General features: G+C 39.1%; 1 protein-coding gene across 1 annotated transcript in view; it reads left to right on the top strand.

Annotated features, from left to right (window-relative positions):
- pitpnb (phosphatidylinositol transfer protein, beta) overlaps positions 1-13,237 on the top strand; it is a 67,220-nt gene that overhangs the window by 11,687 nt on the left and 42,296 nt on the right. Inside the window, exons 2-3 of the mRNA XM_066690140.1 lie at positions 1,784-1,814; positions 11,075-11,220. Coding sequence (XP_066546237.1) covers positions 1,784-1,814; positions 11,075-11,220 — 177 coding nt within the window. The remainder of the gene's footprint in view (positions 1-1,783; positions 1,815-11,074; positions 11,221-13,237) is intronic.

The following is a 13,237-nucleotide window of genomic DNA, read 5'->3' as shown; positions in this document are numbered from 1 at the left end:
CTGAGGGAGGTTTCAGCAGAAACTAATGTGAAAAAAAAGACAGCGCAAAACTGAATCACAATGAGAAATGTGGTGGTATCAAAAAGTGTACTCCTAGTCAGATGAAATCCAATCCAAAGTGGAATAATACTAAGCCTGTCCCCACATACTGGCACATTGCAATAGCCTCAACTCGAAAACATGTTTGGGCAGAGCTTTGAGAAGGGCAAGAAAATACAGGTTCAGTTTTTATTGTCCTCTGTTCTTCTGGGGAATGTACTTACAGTTGCACTAGGCTACCATATTTGTTGTGGAATATTTCACACCCTGCAAATCACCAGGTTTGCAATCAGAAAATTTCAAATTAGTTTTTTGTTTTTTTAAGAACTCTGGTGTGTGCTCCATTATTGTGCTCAGCCCCTTGTTGGAGTGTGATATTTTTGTCCCTCTGTGTAGCTGCTGTGGTTATACATCTGGAAAATGGCTGGCTGCCTCGCTCCTGTGTCAAGTGAAGGCAGAGAGAAAACTGCAGTAATATTCTAATTTCGAAATCTGGTGCATTGCTGTTGACATCCTGGGGACTTGCATTCGCGGACACTTTTTGTTTGCAGCTCACCAGCTCATACTTAATTTTAATAATTTAATATTTTAATTAGTCCTTTCACATGAATAGGCTTTATTTAAAATGGCATCTCTATAATACCCCTCTTTCAACCAGGCTCTAATCAATAGTTAGATCTTTGCCTTTTTGTGTTCTCTGCAGAAGGCAGGATCTTGCTAAATTATCGAAATGATTATCTGAATGATCCTTGTTGCAGTACAACCTATATGATTTAGTCCTGATATAATGACTCACTATCCCAGGCTTAGGTGACCTCAGAATATGTGACTATTTCAATATTGTATTAGTCCACGCAAGTTAGCTTCCAGACATAATCTTTGTTTGTTTGTTTTCCTTGTGTTGTTCTACACCAAAGAGAAGACTTTGCTCAAACCACTTTCTTTGAACCACAAAAAACAACACTGCACTACTTAAGCCAGACTCCTTTGTAATGCATTGAGGAACCACAGATAAGGAGTGTGGAGTGCTTGGGGTTTTGTCTGTGGAGCTGCAGAGTTATCAATGATCGCTGTATCGTGTAACCGTTACAGTTGTACCTTGTTTCTTTAGTCAAGCTAAAGGCATTTGTTATTGGCCATTTAGGTGTCAACTTGTCCATGTAGAAATTCCATGGTCCTAGATAATTTCTAACCATATTTTAATTTCCATATTTTAATTTAAAGATTCACATCTTCAACTGTAAGAGTTATCTTCCTAAGATAATATTTCCCTCGGACACATTCCTCTGGACCAGAATCTTCTACTTGAGCTCTTGGGTGAATCTCTTGATTGAACAGCCAAGTGAAGCTTTCAATTATATCAAGTCAGATCAAGTTTGAAGTTCTAAGATTTTGCAGATTTTGAAATCTACAAGTGGAAGTGGAAGAGCCGAACTAGTTAATTAAGTGAAATGATGAGGTTAAGGTCTATACCTTGAGCTACCCGCAAATTACACATCACAAACTAGTACCTAATCATGATTTTATTTACATCCAGTTTAAAGTGACAATGAGAGAGTTGCTACAGGTTTGTAATTTGCAGTTCATGGGTAGGTCAGAGTTTTGATTTGGTCTAGGTCTAATTAAGAACTCGTCTGCTACGTAAAACTGACTGATATTTTTAGAAGCATTGAGTTAATTCAGTTCTGACTGATGTGGTTTGTTTTGGGGCTGATACTTAACCACTTCTTCTCTTCTCTTTCAGTCGTGTGGTTTTACCCTGCTCGGTGGAAGAGGTGAGTTTGTCTTTCTATTCTTTACTACACTTTCCACAGTATTTTAAACTAATTTTGCTCTGAAAAATGTTGGTTGGACTAATAAACATTGCATTTAGGCTTCCCTTGGGACTCAATTGGGTTGTTAAGGCCTGATTATCTAGAAAGGGTAACCTCCACTACATTAAATACATGGATATCTATAGAAGAGTACATGCACAATTTCAGTGGAGTGTCAAAATCTCTGGTAGAATGTACAGGTAAGTTTTGACTGTCAAGACGTTCAGCTGTTCCACTAGATTCAGTGCAAACATCAGTTCCAGGACCATAGTTTCCACCCACTGCTTGCTCATCACAAGCATACTTCACCAAGTCCCTGGGCCATGTTAATTCCCAAAGCTGCCCCAGAGTTGAATTGTACATGGTCTCTGAGTTTGTTACCTTACAAACAGTGCAAGAGTTGCCCATGCATGTTTATTTACAAGCTCATGTGCTTGTTTTCAGTTTTATCCAAGTATGGACATCTCCCTTCAGTTATTCTGCTCTCCGCTTTCTCCCTGGCTCCATATTTAAACACACTGCAAGACTATAGGAGACGGGCTGCTTGCTTTTTGCCCTTATTCCTGCTAAACCGACTCCTCCTGTGCATATGGAACACACTGGTTAATCACAAGATTGGTTTCGGTGAACTGAAATGGGGAGGGGGAAATTGAAAAAGACACGCACTGATTCATTTGCTCCAGCAGGTGCTGTGCCATGCAGTTGATTGCAGTTTGAAGTAGCATCCTGCTGAATGCAAGTGTGTAATTAACTGTAATTGTCTCGGCTATTTTTGGTGGTTTTTGTCATTTGCCAAGTTTAACAGGCATTGAGTGAATCCCCCTCTCCCCCCTCTCTCCACATAATGACTGCTCTATCCCTATAATAAAAATAAGCCGATATTTGATCCTGTTTAATGAACATCAGGTCATAGGATCACTCGGAGTTTAAGAAAAAAAATCAGCCGAGCTTGTTGATAAGTTTTAGTTGCAACTTTGGATGCCATTGGAGATGTGGAAAACTTGCCACGTCAAGGCTTATTTTGCAGTGTTCTTGCATTGGATTGAAATGGTTTGCTTTGTTGTAGCTGCTTAAGCTAGTTCCTTGTCCTTTATCAGCCTTTAGTGTTTTGTTCCAGTATGGCAGAAAGTTTATTGAGGTTAAAGCAACTTTGGCAACCCCAAAAATATGTGCATTAGCCTCCAGTTTGAATCTATGTTGTGTTGTTTTTCTTAAACATTTAAAAGCTCATAGAGTCCACACATGGCAGGTATTGTTACAGTAATTTGCCTTTTTATGGTGTTTTTTTTTTTTCTTCCCCCTCCTGGGGTTGGCTGCCAATTTGTGCTAAACCCTCAGTCATGTTATGTTCCATAAAAGTGCAGAAATTAAAGTCACAGTTGAAGGGCCTATAGTACTGGTATACAAATCAGACTACAACCAGCCATATAGAGATGTTCCTCGTATTCACCTCACGATAGCTGTAAAACTGCAGTTCAATGTTCTGTATACACTATAAGTAAAGGTCACATGAAGTCAGGTGCCTTTGTTTTGCAAAATAAATGGCACTGAACCAGTATTTAAGTCATTTTAGTACATGCGTGATGCAAACCATGCTTGTTTGGTAGGGAGGGACAACCAGAATTGATGAGGCTTTACTAAATGCCTTAAAGTTCAACATTTATATTTTGTAGAGGATTTGAAAAAAAAAATGCACCATGAAAGCAATACGTAGAAATCATATCGCATTTGCCAAATTAGTTTCAATCGCTGCAAGAATGTTTGAGAGACATTTCAAGAGCAATCAGAGCCGAGAATACCGCAAAGTCTGAACCATTAAAGGAATAAAATCAAAAAAGTACATCGTATATGAGTTTTCTGGATAGGATGAGCTTCTGTTGATGGAGCTGAATTCGATTCCTCTCAGGTTTCCAAGGCGCTGATGCACTTTGACCTCAGGGGGGAGACTGGGATTTGGGAGGTCCTCACAGAAACGTGTTGTTGTTTTTAAGAAACCCCCCAGTAGGGGATTTGCTCAGGCTATCTGTTCATTTAAACTCAATTGGTTGCTTTGGGAATTTGTATTTATTTCCTCTCCATAAGACGGGTCGTGTTTTAAATCCCATTGTGCATTTTTGTGTAGATGCCTGTTGTACTTGTATGCAAGTGGTTTCATTACAAATACAAGATATTGCATTCTAGTTTGTCGCAGTTTACTATTATTAGCTACCGATCTAAACAGTGGCAAGCATTTTTCACTAAAGGGAAGGGTTGAAAATATTGCTACATTTATTCAAGTAATTGTAAAGTTTTTATACATAATGTTTGCATTTCAGTTTATTCCTTTTCCGCTAATATAATCATAATTTAAATTACCTAACTTGCGTAGCCTACATAGAGCACCAGCTATTTGCAGTGTGCTGGGAGTCATTAAGCACTGCTTTCTCCTCATTTGATCGGGAGGCTACAGCGGTTGAAACAATTATGGAATGTAATAATGGAATCGCTACTTACAGCAAACAGGAAGCAGCTCTCTTATACGCATTAGGCTTTGGTTTTATTTTGTTCAGTTGGTACTTTAGGAAAATATTGCAGTGTAGTCAGTCTCCTTGTCTTATTGAAACACCTGATAAAGCGAACCCCAGATATCACTTTCAAGATGTTGTTTTTGTTCATAGCAGTCAAGTGCTTTATTTACTTCCCATTCCCTGCCAGTTGTACTTGTTAAACCGCAAAAGGTTTCGGCAGCGTCTCGGATTTGCTGCAGTGAGTTTCTTTTCATCCTTGGTTCACAAGCCGCAGAGCCTTAGTTCACAGGGAGCTGAGGGAACACAGCAGCTTGTCTGGGTTATGTCAGCCGCTTTATGGAGTGCCGTACCTGAGATTTGAAATGAATGCTGCATCTCACTAGGAGAACATCCAGGGGCAAAGCTGCTACACAAACAAGGTCATTTGTTTGCTCAATTACATGCACATCTCCATGGTGTGGTGTAAATACACGGTCATCTCCATCAGCAAACAAAATTACGCCACCAAAAAAGGTATTAAAGCGCTTTCCCTCTTTCAAGGGCTCTTGATAAGAAATTTATTTTTAGCATCAAATTGGAAGTAAAACTGCATTCCCCAGTATTATGTAACCACACCTTTTCAACAAGGTTAAAAGATTTTCATTTATTTGTTTTATTTGTTTTTAGGTCAGGGAAGATTTCTCCTTTTTCTGAACTCTGAGCAGAGTTGCTTTGATTGGTAGTGCAGTGTAAGAAAGCTAGTGATCTGAAAGGAATCGGTCATGTAATGGCATGTGGAAAGTAGGTTCAGGAGCATTCAAACAAGGAGACATTTTACACTGAGAGAAGTGAGTGGTTGCATGGGTGCTTTGCAGAACCAATGGATTTATGCAGCCAAAATATCAGCCTGGGCTACATGGTCTTTTTGCTTGTTTTTAAATATTGTATTGTTCTTAGATATCTGTTGATCTGCAGTCTTAGCGTCTTACTTTGCTGTGTACTGCCATCAGTGCTAATGACTGCCGGCACACAAGTTATATCCTCCACAATGCTGATGCTATTGTGTTTGCAAAATGTTCTTTGCTTTGTGACGCCACAGGTTCTGAGGCTGAATTCACCCTCGTCTCCAGTGCCCCAGTTGAAATGTTAGTATTGAACTTCCTTTCTTAACTGTCAGATCTTTCTTGAAGGACACTGTAGGGCTTCTGCTTTGGTAAGACTAATATAAACTACTATATGGATCTCTGAGGGAAACCAGTGACAGTCCACAAGCCCCCCACTGTAATGGACCAGGACAGATAAGAAATGAGTGCAGTGCACACTATTGATCTGCTATATAGAGATGTAGGGGTGAGAAACCTTGACATGAAGGCTGTTTACATTTGGCATTCTTAATCTGAAATTGTGCCTCATACTCTTGACTTGACTTTGCTGAGTGCTGTCCTGGCTGAGATCTATATAATTGCTTTCTTTTGTTACAGAAAGCTAGCGGTTTGGAAGGGTATAGCTCAGAAGCCTCAAATCTATCTTTCTCAACCTGCAGTAGAGACCTCGAAGTGCAAAACAGCAAAAAAGCAAAAATGTAGTTAGTTTTAAATTGTATGACGAAGTGTAACATAATTTGACGAGACCAACATTTCTTATTGAGCTAAATTACAGTGCTTACAGTCAAGTGTCTTGGAGACATGTTTTCTGTAGACTATTCTCATTGCACACGTGCTATAATGAGTGTATAAATGAGATCTAGAGCCGAGTATACAATGCGACCAACTAGAGGGTGGAAGAAATAGATCTCTGAATTCCTAGTGCTGTGACAGAATACAATGTTTATGATCAGAGACTGTACTAAAACTTTTCCTTTGAAGAACAAGGAGTAATGCTACAACTGTTAAGCATAAATATCAAATTTTGAAGTCTTATTTAATAGCTTAAGTATCTTAAAGTTTAATCTTACTGTTCCTTGCAGTGGATGTCAAACAATAACCAGTGACAGGGACAACTATGCAGAGCAGGGAGAATAAATCACACATCAGAGGGAATAGGATAAGTCTGCAGCCAAACAACCTACACAGGGAGTCTTTTCAACCATGTAATTCTCTCATCTTGTGAGCTGCCCTGTAACAACCTTATACTCAGGTAGGATGCTCTCACACATACCAATGTGTCTTAACAATGCTTACTATTAGTTGGGCTCAACCTATGCTTGGATACCCTAGATCTGCTCAGTGCCCTGACCCCAGTCCCCCCAATTTTATTTATTTATTTATTTATTTATTTATTTATTTATTTAGACTTTCCTGGCAAAGCAAGTCTCCAGTGTTTTATAAGGTATATTCTGTAACTGTGCAAGGTATTAGATTTTCTTATAAATCGTATTGCCACAAAACAGATTTCTCTCTAGATGCTAAGGTGAGGTGCTGATTTTGTTTTTTGCAAGTACATGGGATTTAGAAGATCGAAGTGAATTTCAACAATGTAGCAAAATGTAGTGTATTAAAGTTCTGACTCCCCAATCTGCTTAATTATTATTTTACAAATAAGTAGTGTTAGGCACAATCAGATTTTTTTTTTTAACTCAGCATGAGAAACGAATTGAAAGACAAGTGGTACAGAAAGAGGAATTATTTTCTTAACTCGGCCAACACCATTAAAGCCATGAGATTAACTCGGGGTTGCAGGGGAATGGTGTTGAGAACCATTTTACGGCCTGTACAGCAAACTTGATATCGTAAGACCTCTTTGGCATGATTTAATGAGGAACTCCTGCTATATTAGAATTGGCACAGTATTCCTGTGGACACCCTTCAAGACGGACCAAGTATCACCCTGGTAAAGATGGTGAAAACAAGCTGTATTCCTCTCTCCTGTTACAGTCTGTCTCCTACTCCTGCTTCCTCCCTCTGAACTTTGCCCTTCCATGTGTCATGTATGCAGCCACAGTACTGTACATTGTTAATGCCTTTTCTGTTAGTAATAAAGCCAATATTAGCTCAGGTTAGTGGTTAACCTGGCATCTTGTTCAGTGCACCAAATAGGGATTTTTTTTTATAAACAGTGGCCCTGGGAGTCTTTCTGACAAGCTTGTATACAGTACTTAATTCCACTGGGGTAGCATGGCCTAGTTTAAGCGAAGTTGGTGTGATGTGACACTCCGTAGGGACCTTTGAATCCTCCCCGAATTGGGTTGCAGTAGCCGTTTCCATCCTGCTGAAAGTTGTCTGTTCTCCTCCTTAAAATATGTGGTGTGTTCGAAAGTGAATTCTGCTTTCCTAATCTTGAGTGTTTAGACCAAAGTGCCTTGACTGTGACAATTGTTTTAAACCTTTTCATCAACAAGAAACCCCGTTGTCTTGTGCCAGACACACATTTAATCCCATGTGTAATTGTGTAAACTTTTATCTGACTATTAATGCAAACCAGTTCATTCAATTTGAAATGGCTATGGTCAAGAAAGAAAGAGGTGGAAAAAAAGAAAGCAGAGAGTGATAGTCTTCCAAAGTGACATTCATATTGCCTTAAATGTGAACAGCTTAGCAGAACTAATGTTTAGCCTTAGCATAGCCTTTTAGTGTATCTCTATACTGTATTTGAACAGTTTTTCTCTATTTCACCATGTTATCCGAAGTGAAATGTGATATCACATCACTAATGGATGAACACCTCTAATCTTGACTGTTTCTCACTTACATCCTATCATTTATGACCCCTCCAAAGACAGACATGATTAAACTAAAATCTATTTACAAGCACTGTAACCAAGCATGTGACTGGGCCTCTATCTAGGCCTGTTAGAAGACTTTTATAGACCCGAGGAATACATTGAATGTGTTTATTATTACTCTATATTAATTAAATTGTATTGTTGCATGTGTGGTGGGGAAGGAATTGTGTGCACCTTTTGGGGGAATGCAGATCACGCATTTCTACAAAACAAACTAAAGAGGGCCTAAATCCAAGAAAGATGTGGGTCTGTTGTGCCTGTACTACAAGGAAAACTGTTAACCTTCTTGATAACCCAGTTTAAACCAAATGGAAGTCTATGAACAGAGCATGAGAAGTGGAAATAACTGTATTATATAAACTATTTCTAAGAGTAGAGCTATCCTTGTTTAAGTCAATACAGCTTGTTTTAATTGACTGAGCAAGAGAACAGGCTTTTCCACTGCCTTTGTTTGGTTACAAGCTCACGTGCTTATTTTACATGCATACATTGTTCCTAAATTATGTGCAAAGTGGAGTGATTGCTTGATAAATATGGTTCCTTGAACGGCTCAAAGAACTGCTAATTTATTTGTTCTCTTAATTACGTTTTTTTGAGTAATTTCAGTAAATCTGCTCGCAAGTAGCAGCAAGGTCAGAACACACAGTGAGAGAGAGAGAGGGAGAGGAAGGGAAAAGAAACTGCAAAAGTGCTGAACTGGCAGAAAAAGCTAATCTGTAAAACAATTGCATTCTACAAAAAAAAAAAAATCCATGAGAAGATCTAACATAAAATGCAAGCAAAGACAAATAACCAGTCCTAGCTTTCTTGAATGGAAATGCATACAAATATAATTTACATATTTCATCATCATCAGCTTTTATCGATCCACTGCATGGTGTAGGCCTCCCCAAGATGTTTGAACTTGTTATAAAAATGTATAGTGCTTTGCTACATTGACTCCTGCTCGCTACATGGCTCAATAGCCTTGCAAAATCTTTCAGTCCATCTCAGTCAAGACTTATTCAATCAACCGATGGATCAGATACGGCGCCTTTCATGTCGAGGCAACTCAAAGTGTTTCACGGTATTAGAATAAACTTTATAAAGAAAATTAAAGTAAACATCATATAAAAATATAAAATACAGCAAAAAAGCAGTCAGTCACTAGTTTCAGAAGTACCCTTCCTCTCCGTGTTTGGTTCCCAGTACATTTCTCTCACTGTCCAATCTGTCTTCATCTGGTCAAAATACAGCGCTGCTTTCCTACTGTGTGCAAAATAACTAATCAGTTATACATTGGCGATATACAGACACCAATGGGAATCACACCCTAATGTAATCGGTACAGTTACACATGCCCCAGGTGGTTAAATTCCACTTCCCGAACTGGCACACAAGCATGTTGGTACAGGGTTAATGCTCATTACTTTTAAGCAGCTGAAAAAGCAGGAGAAAAACAAAGTCCAATGGAGTAAATAGATTACTCAAATGGTTCAATAAGCCTAAGTCATTAAGAGCTCAGTGAGAACAAAGTACTTAAGACACAGTAGGACCTGGGGAACCTAAGACCTAAGACACCCAGCATTAGGCGGTGACATAAACTGGGCCGGCTCAGCACAGGAAAAACAGGAACCTGGATAGGTTGTGAAATAGTGGGGCTACATTCCTCAGATTTGAAGTGCAGGCCTTTGAATTACAATGCCTTGCTCAGCTCCTAGTGGTAGCTTGTGACAGTTTCCACCTGTGGAATATACACCCACCCTGTTTTGGATTACCCACAGTGCTGGAGGGAGGCTCAGTTACCAGATCTGGCTGTGTCCTGTCCGCCTTGCCAATCACAAAGGGGGCTTGGAAAGCTGTGGCAACCTTTTCTTTTTGTTACAGGACACAAGGATCGCAAACAAACAGGCCTCTCTGTGTTGTGGGATTAGCGTTTGGTGCTGAACAAAAGCTTGTTTGTCCAGAAGCAGTTGAAATCCTATTCAGCTGTACTGCATCTGTGGTAGATGCCTTCCTTCTGACAATACAGAACCTTTGTGAACAGCCCAGCAAAGACCATTTTCTCAAGGCTGTTAATCAGATTACACTTGTAAATATCTTAAAGATTTAATTTCAGTGTTTACATCATGTATGTATAAAGATGAACTTATACACACAACATCACTGTTTGGTCTGGATCAAGATGCAAGGCAAAGGGGAGGACCATTCTGAACATTTAGGTTTTACAAAATGGCACAATTTAGTCCTTCATTGCAATAACACTTTTGTTGTGGTGCTGTCCACCTCCACACTGCCACAGTGGAAATTCTAAGATATGAAACGCACTGTAAAAATGTTATCGGGAATCTTAACTATGGAAAAGCTGTGGTAGACATTTTGAGGAGTTGAATACTATATTTTCTGAACCCTACTACTTCAATGGTGTTTACAGGTATTATTCCCTCGGCTTTGGAATGTCCAAACTCATTTTCTGATTATAAAATAAAACCTTTCCAGGGTGAAATTAATCTTCTAATCCTTTTCATTTATACAACCATCTTGACCATTTTACATATTTTGGTATCTGTTCAACATCAGGAACTTGATTGATGGAAATCAGCAAAAGAATACCAACTTGTTTCATATACTTTTTTTTTTGTTTCTATACATATGCTTTTCCAGTTTTACCTATATTCCTATATTTACTAGCCCCTGTGGTAGTGTTTTCTTCAGACGCCTCCCATATTATAATTCAGAACCAGTCGAGGGATGCAGAAAAGATGCTTGCACAAGGCTGTAAATCAGATTACCCCTGGTTTACATTTATATAGGTATAAACACAAATCTGTATATATACTGTGCAACCTCTTGCTAGGATTAACATGTTTGACAGAGAGGATAAACACTGCTGAGCCATTTATTGAATGACTGTAATGATATCCACTAAAGCTGCATAAAATGATAAGAAAACCAACAAACAAACAAATCTGTTACAACTAATTTGATGCCACACACAGCTAAACGTCTTTTCATTTCTTTATTTTCTCTGACAGTATCAAGTTGGGCAGCTCTTCTCAGTGGCGGAGGCGAGTAAGAACGAGACCGGAGGAGGAGAAGGAATTGAAGTCCTAAAGAATGAGCCCTATGAAAAGGAGGGGGAGAAAGGACAGTACACACACAAAATCTACCATCTAAAGAGGTAAGCAAGAGGCGTGGCATGGAGCCTTGTTTGTGGGCGTGGCCATGTGTCACCTGACATAACGCCATTTTCTCAGTCGCTCAATTTGTTAGGCTGGGTAGGGTGCACCGAAAAAGGTTTTGCTTCTTTACAATGTATAGTGCTTACTGGTATACCAAGCATGTGGTGATAGTGAAAAAACTTCACGTCACGTCTTGCAATGAAAAGGTAGCGGCCAACTTCGTCAAAACTTTGGAAATGTCTGGATTCTGATAAAGGGCGGAGAAATGGAGTTCAGTGTCATTTGTATACTGGTGGTTAAGTATCTGGAAGTGTGATAAAGGGTATCCGTTTCCACTCATGGAGTGTCAAACGTGGTCTGTTTAACTTGCCTTTGTGTGTAGCATCAGAAGAGTGTCTATAACAATGGTTCAAAGACGTCCATCAGCATGACGTGCAGTGCTCTTTCTCGTGAGTCTCTGTGGTGTGTAACACTGCCTCACAATATCACTCCAGTGAGTGGGCAGTCTAATGGCTGGCTTTAAACGTTGCCCTTTAGGAAAATGTTTGTGAAGCTTGTGGTGACTCAGAGTGGGGGAGTGAGTCAGCTGGAAGCCAGGATACTTGGCGTAGGGGAGGGAAATCTCAATGGTGCCTGAATCATCTCTACCTCACTCGCTCATGCTCTCTTGCTCTTTCCCTCCCTCCATCCACATCCCTTCGGAGCTAAACATTACTCAGTCCTGCACAGGAAGTGATGAAATCCATTCCGGCCTGCTAAATTCCTCTTTTTTTTTTTTAACCTATATATGACATCATTGCTTTGTCAGCTCCCACCCATCCTCTCTTTGACTTCCTTAACAATAACATGTATATCTTCATAATACGGTGGTTCAAGTTTCTGTCATTAGCAATAATAAGCAGAAATGCATTTGACATGTAGAGGAACCACAATAACTTGACCTCTGTTTTAAGGCTTAGAAATTAGAGAATGATTTTAACAGGAAGGAGTGATGATGATTTTATTTGTGTTTATTCTGCTGCCTGTGATGAGACGCGCAGACAAGTACTGATGAGTGAATGCTGAACTACAGGGATCAGACTCTGGCACATCAGTAATGCACATCCATGATTCCCAGCACAGATCTGATATTGATTTATTCATTTTCCACTTCCCCGGCACTCTTAGCATTAATAGCCATAATTATTAATTTCCTGTCCACAACCACATGCTTTACAGCATACCTGGTTTTGGATGGGCCCATTTCTGGATGGCTTTTCAAAATAATGATCAAAGTAACACACAAATTCATGAAAGGAGAGTTGCTTCCAAACTAGTCTTGTTGCCATGTTAATACTAAAGAATTGTTTAAATTAATACCTTGTGTATAAATATAGTGTCGTCTTACAACATGAAACTGTATTCAATAATGGCACTGATTGTTTCTCCTATATATGAAAGTATTTACATTTAAAATTTTCCACATAAACTTTTTTACATTACATTACATTTAGTGCAGTTTTGTCTCAAAACAGTATATAGTGCCCCCTTGTGTACAGTGAGGAATATTTGCAATCCTCTAAGATGAACTAATGGGTTGCATTGAACTAGATGTAACACAACAAATGTTATGTATTTCACCTTCACATTACCACACACGGCCATGCCCCTTCTTATAACATGTAATCTTTGATCTTTTTTTTTGTAGTCTTTTTAGGTATGCTCTTGCATGACATTCTCCTTGCTCTTTTGTTATTGTGGTTACTTTCATTATTAAAATCAAAAACAGTCATGTGTGCCATTCAGGATTATTTGCATGGTGAATAATAAACCGTATCATAATTGAAACCATTTCTATGTGCACTCTGTTGTGTAAATGGAGAATGTATTTTATCAAGGCCACAAAGGCTATTGATCAAACAAAAGGATTGGGTTCAAATTAAACTTTATTAGTAAATTACAGCACTGCATTTCTAGCAAAGTGTTGCATAGCTGAAAGCCATTTCATGAATTACCTTCAGGCTCTTCCTGCTCAGG

Source organism: Amia ocellicauda, chromosome 17 (assembly GCF_036373705.1).
Source record: "Amia ocellicauda isolate fAmiCal2 chromosome 17, fAmiCal2.hap1, whole genome shotgun sequence".
In the NCBI taxonomy this organism is placed as follows: Eukaryota; Metazoa; Chordata; class Actinopteri; order Amiiformes; family Amiidae; genus Amia; species Amia ocellicauda.
The sequence above is the reverse complement of the archived record's forward strand: the minus strand, read 5'-3'. Positions and strand labels throughout refer to the sequence as shown.